At 37.7% G+C, this 14,963-nt stretch overlaps 2 protein-coding genes across 2 annotated transcripts; both read left to right on the top strand.

Moving 5' to 3' along the window:
• Nucleotides 1-46: 46 nt before the first annotated feature.
• LOC125670494 (cytochrome P450 2C31-like) lies at nucleotides 47-6,568 on the top strand. Its single transcript, XM_048905703.2, has 4 exons — nucleotides 47-706; nucleotides 902-1,702; nucleotides 2,800-2,899; nucleotides 4,540-6,568. The coding sequence occupies exons 1-4, from the start codon at nucleotides 286-288 to the stop codon at nucleotides 4,775-4,777; spliced, it is 1,560 nt and encodes a 519-aa protein (XP_048761660.2). The 5' UTR covers nucleotides 47-285; the 3' UTR covers nucleotides 4,778-6,568.
• A 6,809-nt stretch (nucleotides 6,569-13,377) lies between these two features.
• On the top strand, nucleotides 13,378-14,058 carry LOC125660034 (RE1-silencing transcription factor-like). The gene has a single exon (XM_048891884.2). It carries the CDS (start codon nucleotides 13,378-13,380, stop codon nucleotides 14,056-14,058), a length of 681 nt encoding a protein of 226 aa, XP_048747841.2.
• Nucleotides 14,059-14,963: the final 905 nt, after the last annotated feature.

Below are 14,963 nucleotides of genomic sequence, written 5' to 3'. Positions count from 1 at the left end.
TTATTTTTAATGCAGTAGGGGACAATGCGCCTGATCAACGCTGATTGTCTTTGAAGCGTTTGTAAACATGTAAACAAAATGTCAAATGACAAATGTTCTAAAATCAATACCGTATCCTGTACTGATATTCACCACATTCAGAGATTATTCCTAGAGATATATCACCAGAGCAATGTTGGTCTGAATTTTGATCGTGTCCGTAGTGACTTCTTTGTACAGAAACATTAATTCTCATTATTCTGTGACCAATGTACTGTGTCGTTCGAATTATCTCAGTTCATAAAAATGAATGTTTCTGCGATTTTTTCTGTAACGAATTTATTATTTTTATCATCAGATGAAGTTTTTCAAAAATATATTCCCACATACAACTTCAGAACACCAAATATTTTATTTTTGATATTTACTTTTTGTGTAAGTCTTGTTTATCTGTGGCAGAAACAACAAAGCAACTATCCACCGGGTCCAATATCTTTACCGTTCATTGGAAATTTAGATTTCTTTAAATCCAAATCTCATATTCGAGTGGCAAATTTAAGAGATTTTTATGGCGATATATTCAGTATTAAAACAGGAAAATGGTCTGTGGTGGTGGTATGTTCACAGGAGGGAATTGTGGAAGGATTGACCGACCCTGATAATAACTTTGATGGAAGACCAGATTTTATGGCCTTCCATCATATGTTCATGGGAAATAGACAGATTGGTATGTGCATGTGACAAATGTTATCAAGATTCAAATAATTAATCAATAACAATTTTATGAATTCATTAAGTAATTGAAAGATTCATGGATATAATTTTCTGTCTTCTTTTTTTAGTTTGCTTTAGATCTTAAAAGACCAATAACTGAAAATATGAAAGGACAGCATAAGCAAAATTATCATTATTATCATTTTAGGTATCTCTACAGCAGACTTAGATCTGAAAACCCAAATCAAGAGGGACTTTGTTGTGGACAGTCTCAACAGCCATTTGAATCCAGATAAAGGCCATCTGTCATACTCCATGGAGAAGTTAGTAGTAAAGGAAACCCTCAGTTTGATGTGTTACTTTCTGAATGAGGAGGGTGCCTTCGATCCAGCGGAGTGTTTTAAATTTGCACATCTCCACATCATGATGACATTACTCTTTGAGGATGGTTACAATGCAGACGATCCCATCACACACGAAATCTATGACTGCTTTGAGGAGAGAAAACAAACCATGGAAACTCAGCTGTACAATTACTTCCCAGTTTTGAAACCCTTTTATAAGGAACAGATTAGACAAGCAGAAGAGAGAGCTGCCCAGCTAACTAAATTTCAAAGAATTCTTTTGAATCAGCACAAGGACTCGTACAATCCTAATGATTTGCGGGACGTAGTTGACCAGCTTCTGATTTTCATCGAGGCAGGAGATGACCGGGAGTTGCTGGACTCGGATGACATGGACAGTTTCCTTTTGGAGCTGGCTGGATGTGGTTTTTCTTCTGTTCCAGCTCTTCTGACATGGTTGATTGGATACATGGCAGCATTTCCTGATGTTCAAATTCAAATGCAGACAGAGATGGACCGAGCTGTTGGTAGAGAGAGATTCCCAACATTAGCTGATCAGCGTTTGCTGCCCTACACACTAGCTGTTATACTAGAAGTGCAGAGGATTGTTACCCTGTTTCCATTTCTTCATCCACACAGAGCAGTGAAAAACTGTTTATTTCAAGGTACCAAATATTTCTGACATCTTATATCTTATTAATAAGGACTGTAACTCAGACACATAATCTTTTTTTTAAGGAGTACCAGTCTAAATGCCATTGTTTATCAAGTTCATATGCAAATCTAGCTATTGCTGTATTCAATTAATTGCACATATTTAAGGAAGTTAACTCCAGAGCTTTTGAGCACATCTGTGTGCCAGGATGCAACAACTAAGTATATTTACTGGTTCAATACTGATCCCATTGGTGCAAACATATTACACATCTATTACTTATTATTAGTTGAAAGATTTTGTGTCAATTCAAATTTTCAAAGGGTTTGGTAGGGACTATATTTTGTGGCAGAAGGATTGATTAATCAAAAAGTTCTAAATCTGCATGATATTACAGTTTCTTTTTCATCCAATGTATCTTTTATTCTTATACTACTTTATGTGTATTTAAGTTTTATAATTTATGATCCCCAAAGAGAATACCGATTCTTTAAAAAGTTTAAATTAATTTACTGAAACTTTTATATAAAAATTCAATATTTTCACCAATAATTTAAAAATTTGATCTCTAACCCTCCTTTTTTAAAGTTCCATTTTAAATACGGTATATCAGACAAGAGCTTGAAAATTATGTGAAATTTTAGAAATTGACATTACTCCTAATATGTCCTTTTAAACTCTCGAATTTGATATCATGAAGATTTGGTATGTCAAATGCAAAATGTCATTAATTATTTCTATCACAATGTATTAAACTTTTTTAAATCTGTATTGTTAGAACACATGATTATGTATCTATTTTATGTAACCAATTGATCTGTGCTTAATTATGTTGTGTTGATACTAAAAGACAAAGCAAGTTAAATTGAATAAATCTTGAGTCAATTTTAAGTGCAAAAAGGTCATGTTTAGAACACTGTAGCTTAATAACAAACATAGCGACCCCATTTTTTCATTTAATTTCCTAATACTCCTTCATGTAGAATTCAAAAATAAACTTCCAAAAAAATTGACATTACTCAAAATCTCAGGTGTGAACTTCTTTAATTTAGATTTTAATGGCTACGTTCCTCTAATTTAAGTTTAAGGGTTTTTTTTTTATTGAAGGGTACAATATTCCTAAGAACACTATTATATTGTTCAGCGTATGGAGCCTTCATCATGATAAAAAACTTTGGAAGAATCCATCCAAATTTGATCCACTCAGGTATGACAATAGCTCACTGGTAGAATTTTATAGTAGTGATTTAATGTTAAGGAGGAATACTATGTCATCATAAAGGCTGATTTTCTTTTGAAGCTTGGAATGAATATATAAATATCAGCAATATGTATATATTCCTTTTAATGTAATTGCGTAGCACGGTAACACAGTAGGAACTTGGCACAATCTAATTAAAAGCAGACTTCTTAGATCAGCGACGTATACTCTGCTATTGTAGCGATCGTGAGCGTATCCTAAGATCTGATTTTAATTAGATTGAACTTGGAATATAAATATCAGCAATGTAATTGCATAGCAGGGTAACTTGGTGGGTTAATGTGTTGACTGCAGATCTGTAGTTCATGTATTCGAGTCTAGCAGGGGATTTAATGGTATTAATGCCCCGGAATCAAAGAATCGGGGGCATATAGTTTTTTTGGCCTGTCCATCCGTCCGTCTGTGGAAAAAACTTTAACCTTGGTTATATCTTTTACACCATTATAGGTAGATCTACCTATCATATTTGGTATGTGTATTTCTTGTGACAAGACCTTTCCATTGACACCAAAATCATTGACCTGGTGACATTGACATTGACCTTTGACTTACTTTTAGAAAATTTGAATATAAGCCATATTTTTTAAATCGTAAGAGGTACTGTTTTTATATTAAGCATGTGCATTTCTTGTGAGAAGACCATTCCATTGGTACCAGATTTGTTGACCTTGTGACCTTGAAATTGACCTCTGATCTACTTTGAAAATTATTCCCTATAATGAGTTCCACTTTGTTATAATCTGGGGGCATCAGTGTTTCACAGACACATCTTGTTCCAGATTACTTTCTACTAAGACTACACTTTTTCCCCCACTAAATGAGGTAAATTTGAAATTTCCAAATTCAAAATATTATTGTCCATATCCTCCATTTTCCATCCATATCAGATTTCTCGGGTGTGTTATTCCTACTTAATATAATGTTTAATGTTTAGACCAAGAGACCCAATTGTTTTGTTAAAGGAATGTCTAATCATCACATCATTTTCCATTTAAAATACTCAGAATTATAGATAGTCTGTCTTTCAGGGGAATTACGCTCAGTGGTTAGAGCATTTGCTTCGTAACCAGGAGGTCCTGAGTTTGAGTTCTGTTTGTACCATGGCCACGTCAAACCTAAGACGTTAAAATAGGTAGTGATTGCTCCTTCACCAAGCGCTCAGCATTTAGAAGTGAGAATCACAGGTCTTTTTGATATGACCTTAAAAATGGAGGTCCCGTGTCGCAGCAGGCATTGGCACGATAAAGAACCCCCACTGCTACAGCCCTGAGCACTAAGCATAGGTCTAAAGTGGTACTTCACCTACAGCTAGTGACGTCTCAATATGAGTGAAAAATTCTCAACGGAACGTAAAAACAATAAATCAATCAATCAATCGTGGGAATTACTGTTGAAATCTGGAATGAATGCTATGGTATTTTGATTAGATCAGTGATACATGTTGTGGTATTTTGATTAGATCAGTGACACATGTTGTGGTATTTTGATTAGATCAGTGATACATGTTGTGGTATTTTGATTAGATCAGTGATACATGTTGTGGTATTTTGATTAGATCAGTGATACGTGTTGTGGTATTTTGACAGGTTTCTGGATTCCAATGGCCAACTTTGTATTCCCGAGTATTTCATTCCATTTGGACTGGGGGACAGGCGATGTCCTGGAGAAAGCCTGGTCAATATGGAGGTGTTCCTGTTTTTTACTCACATTATGCATCAGCTCTACGTCAAACCTGAGGGGACCAGTCTTAATCTGGTGTCTGACTACAAACTGATTGTTCAGCCAAAACCATTTAAAGTGAAAATTATCAGCAGGGAAGACTGAAAGACGACGATTGGAAAACACATGTCCCATTGCGACTATTGGAAAAAGTAAAATTATGGTTCTGCCAATTATCGACGACCTATATTAAACCATGGGGGTATTTTTTGTACCAATGTATTACATTACACCAACGAACTTGTATTTACCCAGTTTTTTGTCTGTTAGTAAAATGTCTTAGAAAATTGTCAGGTTTCAGTGAAATGATTGGAGAAGGATGGACTTGGTCCAATTGAATCTGAATTGGTAAGATTCTATGGAGAATCAGGGTACAAATTCTGCTCCAGAATTTTTTTTTTAATTTGTTAATGGGTCTAGCAGAGCTATTCATTTTCTGAGTGCCTAATTGTTTGAAATGTGTTAGGTGTATTTTATCATAATGCCCAGTTAATGTCAAGTTTGTGTGTGTTTAGGTTCACCTTGTGTGTCAGTGCTAATATGTTAGTCGCACTGTTGTGCTATACTTATGACCAGAGTGTGATGTGTCCTTGTCCAATTCTCTTAAACAGTCAAAGTCACTAAAAGGAAAATTTACAAAAAAAATGCCATGTCTGTCAAACTTCAATTTTACAAAAGAACTTTAATTGAATGCTCATACAGTGCACAAAGGTTGCATATGACCTGAGGATGTGTCATGACCTTAGGACAAAGTCATGTGGACAATGTCAAGGTCAGTAGGAAAAACACTTTTAAAATCTTTGTTTGGACTGAAGCTTTGTTATTTCATAAAACAGAGAAATTGCAAACATATTTGACACAATCTGGTATACTGGGATATTTTATAAAACAGAGAAATTACAAACATATTCAACAAGATTTGGAATACTGTTGCTTAGTTTCTTGATTTGACCATGCAAGTTCATTTGGACAAGACGACACTCACATAGAAAAACATACAATTCTTGTGTGGCTATTTTCTTTGAAACAGACATCTATTAGACAGTTATATAGTTGACTCATAGAGTGCTGTATTATGATCCTTGTCCAAAGGCATTTGAAAAAATGTTTATTCATTAATTTGATAGTGATTTTAGAAGTCTATGAATAGGGCATTTAAATATGCAGTACATATACTTCAATCTAATTAAAATCAGACTTCTTAGATCCGCGCCGTATACTCTACTATTGTAGTGATTGTGAGCGTATCCTAGGATCTGATTTTAATTAGATTGACATATACTTCAAATATGTCCCAATTTTGTAGCAAAAGATTGTGCATCTATTTGTTAGTTGATCATAATTATCTTTGCTTTATTAGTATGTAATTTTGAACATGAAACAGTTATGTGTATAGAAAATAGAAGTGCAACATGAGCTGTGTTTGTTGTGTTGTTGGGGCTTATCCCAGATTCATTCTGGAGAACTTGAAATCATACAGGTAGATCAGCCTAGGATGATCCTATTGCTGTGTAATGGGTATCATATCAGTATCTGATTAATATACAAGTGGATGTATACAAATTAGTGTGTATCAATTTTCAATTTGTAATTACGTATACAGTGCTCAATTTAAATCACAATTAAAGCCTTATACCTGTATACCCATAAAATTGTAGCTCCAAAGTTTTTTATTTATTGATGATTTATGTATTTAGAAATGCAAAGAACTTTTATGAATTTATATGCCATTTTTATTTCACGTTGCATTTAAATCCAGGGTGACCATTTGAACTGTATTGATAAAAAAAAAATCTAGTCATTTATTTTTCCTTTTGTTACCTGTTTTATTTTTAGTTTTTGAACTCTTGTTTTAATTATTGACTTTATATTGTTAGCAATAAATCTTACATGTAATGACGTATTATTTCTTATGGAGCTGTCTGCAACACTGGAGCACATGGCGCTGAAATTCTCTGGAGTCTAGCATTCTGTTGTTTTTGTGATGGCTGTATGTACTCAATACACGACCCTGTTCTTGGTAATGCTTCCGGACTGTAAGATAATCTGTCCTGCCAACATGGTTGGGGGTGGGGGGTGGAGGTAGTTACTTACACTGCTTTAATAAATATGTATCTGGTGAGTTTCAGTGGGAAACAATTTCTGTGCATATTTTACCAAGTAAATTCACATGACCAAAAAATAACAAATTGATAACAATTACAAAGATATAATGATAAATAATAAATAAAATTTATAAGTGCCATATATAAAGCAAATTACTCTAAGGACATCTATAAGGATTTTACTATAAAGATATCTAGTGGCAGATTTAGAAAGAGAGATGGTGTTATGGGGCTTGCAAATCTCCTTCAGCTGAATATTTATGGCAAAAATGGTCATTTGTTCTATTTTGAAGTCTTAGTCCCTGGGAACTCGGACAGAAAAGGTATAAACTTGGGTTGCACCCTCCCCCCTTCCCCCTTGAAAATGTTCTGTATATCAGCCACTAGTATTTGGGGGGAGGGGGTGTGGAGATTTTTTTTTTACTATGTTATACATATATATGGTAAAGTATGGAATTAATATACATAATAAGAGCATTATTACACAACTAAATCTATAACACACACCCCCCGTACTTGGATGAAGTCAGCATCTGTATCATGGGGCTGTGTAGCATGCGTATAAAGTGTTGCTCACCCCAAAACATACAAATAGTGGTAAAAAAAATAATTCATTATATGGATAGACAATGTGCCTTCCATACTTGTTGTCTAATGAAATTATGTCATTCATACGGCTGAATTATGTCGTAATAACGACTTATTATCTCGTTATTACAACTTAGTATCTCGTTCGTACGACTTATTATCTCGTTATTACGACTTATTATGTCGTTCGTACAACTTAATATTGTAATGATTCCGGATATTTGAGGTACGACCATGCGGAGTTCTCAATTAGTCACTTTCCATCACGTGATCTAATTTGTGTATAAATACCGAGACTCCGCAGTCGTCTGGGTCATTTGTTGCTAGCGTTTAGCAGAGGAAAGAAGAAGAAAACAGTGTAAGTTTGTAAATTAAATAAAGTATAATTCCTCGCCTGTTCTTACAGTTAGAGAGTGAATTTGGAAGGCCATCAGAAGTCTGGCCTGCCACGAAGAGGTTGACCTCCAGTAAAGAGGCTAGCCATAGTTTGTTTTCTTCGGTGTCGTCCGCATTGGCTGAACAGACCGTCGTCCAGGCCGCTATACTTATTGTCCGTCCTGAATAAGGCATCCTACAGTGAGTGTAGTGGTTGAAGGGCTACCACATATACTGTCCGTCCTGAATAAGGCGTCCTACAGTATATGGGGTAATCCGAGGGCGACTGGGCTCTAGGTCTACATTTTGTTAGTTAGCACTACCAGTTTATCGTTGCTTGCCTCTGATTGATATAGTGATTCTGTTTGATGATAATTAACCTAGATAAGGTTAGGACATATTTGTATATTTTGGCAGTCCACTAAAATCATACCAATTAGTTTAAATTAGTTATTGTTGAATACCCCAAACCCTGGAATTGACCAGGTACGATCCCAGAAGTTAATGTAAATACGTTACAGAACTTGGTGGCAGCGTCGGGATTTGGGGTGAAATTCTATCATTAAAGTTTACATTTGTTCTTGGTTTATTTTAGTCGAGTTTGTTTAATTTTGTGAATTACTGATATGTCTGAGAGCGATGTGAATGCTGAGATGACTGCCTTAGAACAGGAGCTAAGTAGGCTTCAGGCTAGTATAAATAAAAGTCGGACAAGGCCAGCCGCCAGAGATTCGGGATTACCTGAAAGTAGGCGGACTACCATAGATGACCAAGGTTACAAACGGGAGGGCGCAAGACCTAAAACTGTTAGGACGACCATCCTACCTAATACATATACTAGGCCTAACAATCTTACTGATTTAAGTAGGGCAGATGATGGCGAGCCAGATAGATTTTCTATTACGAGCACACCATACCATGCAAATACATCCAGACATGATTTTCCAGTGATGAATGAGACTAACATTACAACTCGCCGCCCTGAGAATACTGCACAGAAGGACAAACCCAAGATCACCATAGTGAAACCAGATAAATTTGACGGAAGTTCGTCATGGGCCGATTTTAAATCTCACTTTGATATATGTGCAGAATTGAATAAATGGGCTCTGTCAGAGAAGGGGATGTATTTGGCCGTTGCATTGCGAGGTCAAGCACAGAGTGTTCTTGGAAATCTGCCAGCAGTAGACAGATGTAACTACAGAATTCTAAGTAAGGCTCTAGAGGAGAGATTTTTGCCCTCAAACCAAACAGAATTATACAGAGCTCAGTTAAGGGAAAGGAGGCAAAAGTCATTACCAGAGCTTGGGCAGGATATGCGTCAACTTGCAAACTTGGCCTACCCAACTTCCCCTGTTGAAGTGAGAGAAACTCTAGCGAAAGAACAGTGCATTGATGCTCTGAGGGAAAGTGACATGCGATTGCGCATTAAACAAGCCCGGCCAGTTGACTTGAATGATGCAATTAGACATGCCGTTGAATTAGATGCATTCAATGCAGCTGAACGACGTTTTACTGAGAGCAAAGGTTATCTGAGGGAGGTGAAACCAGGGGAAAAGGAGGACCAAGGAGATACTATTGCTTCTCTCCTGAAAGCAGTCCAGGATATCAAAAAGGAGATGCAATCTATGAAGATGGGAATAGAGAAACAAAGCTCTACAAAGCTCCCTTCTGCAGGTGTGACCTGCCATTACTGCAAAAGGAAAGGTCATGTTAAGAAGAACTGTTTCAAGTATCAGAATGCAATACAAGGCAAGCCAAATACCAACTCAATACAAAAGCCCGCAGCTGTAAAACATGAACATCGGAATGATGATAAGGAAAAGGATAACACAGCAAATAGGACAGGCATTAGTAGAAAGGCTGGCGAAGCAGGAATATTTGTTGATACAATCATTAATGGTTATAGGGTTAAACTACTTGTAGATACTGGTGCAACTCTCAGTATCATTTCACCAGATATACTACATTCTGTTCTTAATGATCCACACCCAACACTTGCTGAAGTTAGCAAACCCATCCTAATGGCGGATAGTACTGCCATGAAAGTAGAGGGATCTCTTTTAATTTCCTTTACAATAGCAGGCTTAACATTTGGCCAAACATTTGCGGTAGCAGACACTGGTGTTGATGGAATACTCGGTCTTGATTTTATGACCAAAAATGAGTGCTTAATTGATTTACCAAACTCCTCTATGGTTATTAAAGGCAAGCAAGTAAAACTTGCTCTTCAGGGGAAGATAGGCTGTTGTAGGATCACCTTATCTGAGAATGTAAGTGTCCCACCTTACAGTGAAATTATAACAATGGGCAATGTTATACCGCCTGTCTTCGAAAAGGTTCCACTCCTTGGTATCGTGGAACCATCTGACCGCTTTTTAGAATCTGATAGAGGACTTGTGGCCAGAACTTTAATAGAAGGCAACAAAATAGCTCCTGTAAGACTAATGAATCCATCTGCAGAGTCACAAACTTTTTATAAAGGAACATTTGTAGCTACTTTGTCGGCCGTTGAGAATATCTATGATAAGACAGACTTATTACAGAAGAATAACAGAAAATTGCCAGACCATCTCAAAGATTTGTATGCAAGATCAGTAGCAAGACTGACTGCAGACAATGCCAATGCTGTTAAAAATATGTTATTGAAGTATTCCCACCTGTTTGCTGCCTCAGATGCTGATTTAGGCCAAACTAAAGTTACTCAGCATACCATTAACACTGGAACAGCCACACCAATTAAACAGCCTCCAAGGCGCATGCCCATTCATATGCAAGAGGAGACAGACCTTCATGTTGATGATATGCTTGAAAGGGAAATCATAGAGGAATGTACAAGTCCATGGTCATCCCCAGTAGTGTTAGTAAAAAAGAAGGATGGGACCACAAGGTTTTGCATCGACTACAGGAAGTTGAATAATGTAACCATTAAAGATGCATATCCACTACCAAGAATCGACGATTCCCTTGATCAGCTATCAGGAAAGAAATATTTTTCAACATTAGATCTAAATTCTGGGTATTGGCAAGTGGAAGTAGCCTCCCATGACAGAGAAAAGACAGCATTTGCAACCAGAAAGGGCCTTTACAACTTTAAAGTCATGCCGTTTGGACTTTGCAATGCCCCAGCGACTTTTGAGCGATTAATGGAAACGGTCCTGAGAGGTCTGCAATGGCAAATTTGCCTTGTATACCTTGATGATATCATTGTAGTTGGGGAAACTGTAGATGATATGATTAAAAATCTTACCCTAGTGTTTGACCGTTTAGTAGCCGCTGGGCTTAAGTTAAAAGCCAGAAAATGTACATTGTTTTCTACAGAAGTAGAATATTTGGGGCACATTGTGTCCCAAAAGGGGATATCAACAAGTCCAGATAAAATAAAAGCTGTACAGAAATGGGAAGTACCTTCTAATATAACAGAGCTCAGATCATTCCTAGGATTCTGTAGCTACTACAGGCGCTTTGTGGCAAACTTTGCATTAATCGCCAAGCCACTGCATGATCTAACAAAGAAAGGAGCACATTTTATTTGGAGTGTCAAATGCCAAGAAGCATTTGATTTACTTCGTAAACAATTGTCAACCTCACCAGTACTGGCCCATCCAGATTTCAATGAGAGGTTTATCTTAGACACTGATGCCAGCAGTTTTGCTATTGGCGCAGTGTTGTCACAGATGCAAGACGGTGTAGAGCGGCCTATTGCTTTTGCAAGCAGGAGTCTAACAAAATCAGAAAGAAAGTATTGTGTAACTAGGAAGGAATTATTGGCTGCAGTTCATTTTGTAAAATACTTTCGGCATTATCTGTATGGCCGTCAATTTACATTACGAACAGATCATAGTTCGTTGAGATGGCTGATGAACTTTAAAGATCCTGAGGGACAACTTGCTCGATGGATGGATGTTCTGTCTACGTTTGACTTTACAATTGAACATCGGCCAGGAAGACTGCATGGCAATGCGGACGGCCTTAGTCGCTCACCTTGTAGACAGTGTAAAGTGGACCATTTTGTTGTTGACCATATGAGTATCTGCAGTGCTAAAGTAGATGACCAATTGTTCCAGCAAAAACCCTTGAAATGCTTACAGAATGATGACAAAGACATATCAAAAGTAAAAACTTGGATAGCAACCAAAAGCAGGCCAAATAAAGAAGTTGTATCATCAGAATCGGTCACAGTGAAATCTCTTTACGCCCAGTGGGACCAGCTTGTTGTTAAGGAAGAAGTCCTATACAGGAAATGGACAGATTTAGTGACAAAGCAGGGCATACTACAAGCCATTGTACCCAGTAGTGAAAGAAGAACTGTGCTAAAGCACTATCATGATTGTAGGTCTGCAGGCCATCTTGGTATTCACAAAACACTTGCTCGAATTCGTCAGTCTTATTATTGGCCTGGTCTGCAAAGAGATGTACATTCCTACATTGCTGGTTGTGAAGTGTGTACTAGGCGGAAAGCACCTACCCCAGCCAACAAGGCCCCAATGAAGTTGGTGTATTCTGGCTATCCATTTGAAAGGATTGCCACTGACCTTCTTGGAGAGCTACCTATGACCACCAGTGGTAATCGATATATCTTGGTGGTTGCAGGTTACTTCACAAAATGGACTGAATGTTTTGCAATACCTAATATGGAAGCGGCAACAGTCGCAGCAAAGATTGTTGAGGAGGTTATAGCAAGGTTTGGAGTACCTGCTGTAGTACATTCTGACCAAGGACCACAGTATGAAAGTAGTCTCTTCAAAGAAATGTGTAAATTACTAGACATCCAGAAAACGCACACTACCCCTTACCATCCCCAGTCTGACGGGATGGTAGAGCGTTTTAACAGAACACTCACAACAATGCTCAGTGCATTTGTAAACGATCACCATACAGACTGGGATGTCCATTTACCTTACATTGTGATGGCCTACCAAAGTTCAGTGCATGAAACTACAGGATTGACACCAAACATGATGATGTTTGGAAGAGAGGTTGCTACTCCTTTGGATCTCCAGTATGAGATGCCACCTCAAATAAAGGACACACCTAGCAATAAATGGGTATGGGAGTTACAGGAACGTCTTGAAAAGGCCCATTCATTTGTTAGGGAAAAGATGAACCAGTCAATGGCCAGACAAAAACATTATCATGATCGAAAATTGATGTGGAAAAAGTTTGAACTTGGCGAGGAGGTGTATGTTTATTTTCCAAGAAGAAAACCTGGGACATCACCTAAATTAACCAGTTTTTGGCAGGGCCCCTACAAGGTTATGAATAAGATGTCAGATTTGACATACCTGGTAAATTGTGGTCCACGAGGTTCAGATCAAGTCATTCATGTTGATAGAATGCGTAAAAAGCGTATACAAGTTCTATCAGGCGAAAGTGATGGCATCCCACATGGTCAAGCTGATGATATAATGGATGATCCTGATGTTATAGATAGATCTGATTCTGATCATCATGCAAGCTATGATGATATCCATTCTGATACTAGGCCCACAAACATTAGTCGCCCAAGCAGAATCCGTAAACCACCTATCTGGATGCATGATTATGAGACTGACATGTAATGATACTTTGATTACAGTATATAGAAAATAGTTTAAACATGTAATATACATTGTATGCTTTGTTCACTTATTGTAGATGGCGAAGACGAAAGTTACTCCAGCGAATTGTCGTAGATGCCCTATGTGTACGTTTGTGGCAAGGTCAGGAGAAGAATATATAAGTCATGTTCTGCAGTGTGCTATGAGAACATTTAACTGCACTTACTGTACCTACTCCAGCAATAAGGAGATCAATGTCAAGAGACATGAAAGAAGAAGCCACCCTGGCCTTATCGAGGAACCCATCAAACTGGATGGAAAACCTGATAAGAGCAAAGAGTCAACCAGTAGTAAAAGTGTAGAGGAAGAAGCAGAAAAGCCAGAGGAAGAGTGGCTGAAGCAAGATTATGGGGATATTATTGGTTGTGTCTCCTCTGACAGTAGCGATAATGAAGGGGAGTCGCATGAGTCTCAACCGAAGAAAGATGAACCATCTACTAATGAACATTTGTTGGAGGGAAGAGTAATCCGGAAACAGACAGCACCAAGCAGACCTTTCGTTCCTAAAGTCAAGATTCCTCCTCCCACTGGTAATCCAGAAATGGAAAATAAACAAGACACAAGATGTGAAAGTTGTAAGAGAAAGTTATCCATGGTGGACATTGGAATCCAGACAGAGGCTTGTCAGAAATCTATCTCGTCTAAGCGGATCAAGAGGTTCCGTGAGGGTGATATTGACATTGAAGAAATAGTTGAAGAGAAAACAGAATTCTGCTGACTTTTTGGTTGTGTATAACGGTAGATAGTGAATATATAGTTGTTAAAAAAGAAGAAGAAAGGAATTCTTTGTAAATTGTTCGTTCTATCTTTTATTAAACCTTTGTCTAAAATAAAAGAATTGTTTAGTTTCGAAGCTGTACATGCGGGACGCACGTCATCGGAGGCATGGGTAGTGTAATGATTCCGGATATTTGAGGTACGACCATGCGGAGTTCTCAATTAGTCACTTTCCATCACGTGATCTAATTTGTGTATAAATACCGAGACTCCGCAGTCGTCTGGGTCATTTGTTGCTAGCGTTCAGCAGAGGAAAGAAGAAGAAAACAGTGTAAGTTTGTAAATTAAATAAAGTATAATTCCTCGCCTGTTCTTACAGTTAGAGAGTGAATTTGGAAGGCCATCAGAAGTCTGGCCTGCCACGAAGAGGTTGACCTCCAGTAAAGAGGCTAGCCATAGTTTGTTTTCTTCGGTGTCGTCCGCATTGGCTGAACAGACCGTCGTCCAGGCCGCTATACTCATTGTCCGTCCTGAATAAGGCATCCTACAGTGAGTGTAGTGGTTGAAGGGCTACCACATATACTGTCCGTCCTGAATAAGGCGTCCTACAGTATATGGGGTAATCCGAGGGCGACTGGGCTCTAGGTCTACATTTTGTTAGTTAGCACTACCAGTTTATCGTTGCTTGCCTCTGATTGATATAGTGATTCTGTTTGATGATAATTAACCTAGATAAGGTTAGGACATATTTGTATATTTTGGCAGTCCACTAAAATCATACCAATTAGTTTAAATTAGTTATTGTTGAATACCCCAAACCCTGGAATTGACCAGGTACGATCCCAGAAGTTAATGTAAATACGTTACAATATGCCGTTATTACGACTAAGTATTTCGTTCATACGA

This window comes from Ostrea edulis, chromosome 1, assembly GCF_947568905.1.
Source record: "Ostrea edulis chromosome 1, xbOstEdul1.1, whole genome shotgun sequence".
Classification (NCBI taxonomy): Eukaryota; Metazoa; Mollusca; class Bivalvia; order Ostreida; family Ostreidae; genus Ostrea; species Ostrea edulis.
Note: the sequence above shows the minus strand (reverse complement) of the source record. Positions and strands in the feature narration are given on the sequence as shown.

Bases quoted from the DNA above. Each gene is read 5' to 3' on its own strand.
- LOC125660034 (XM_048891884.2), top strand. From the start codon at position 13,378: ATGGCGAAGACGAAAGTTACTCCAGCGAATTGTCGTAGATGCCCTATG.
- LOC125670494 (XM_048905703.2), top strand. From the start codon at position 286: ATGAATGTTTCTGCGATTTTTTCTGTAACGAATTTATTATTTTTATCA. The intron at 707-901 runs GTATGTGCATGT...TTATCATTTTAG, and splicing joins CATGGGAAATAGACAGATTG to GTATCTCTACAGCAGACTTA. The intron at 1,703-2,799 runs GTACCAAATATT...TTTTTATTGAAG, and splicing joins GAAAAACTGTTTATTTCAAG to GGTACAATATTCCTAAGAAC.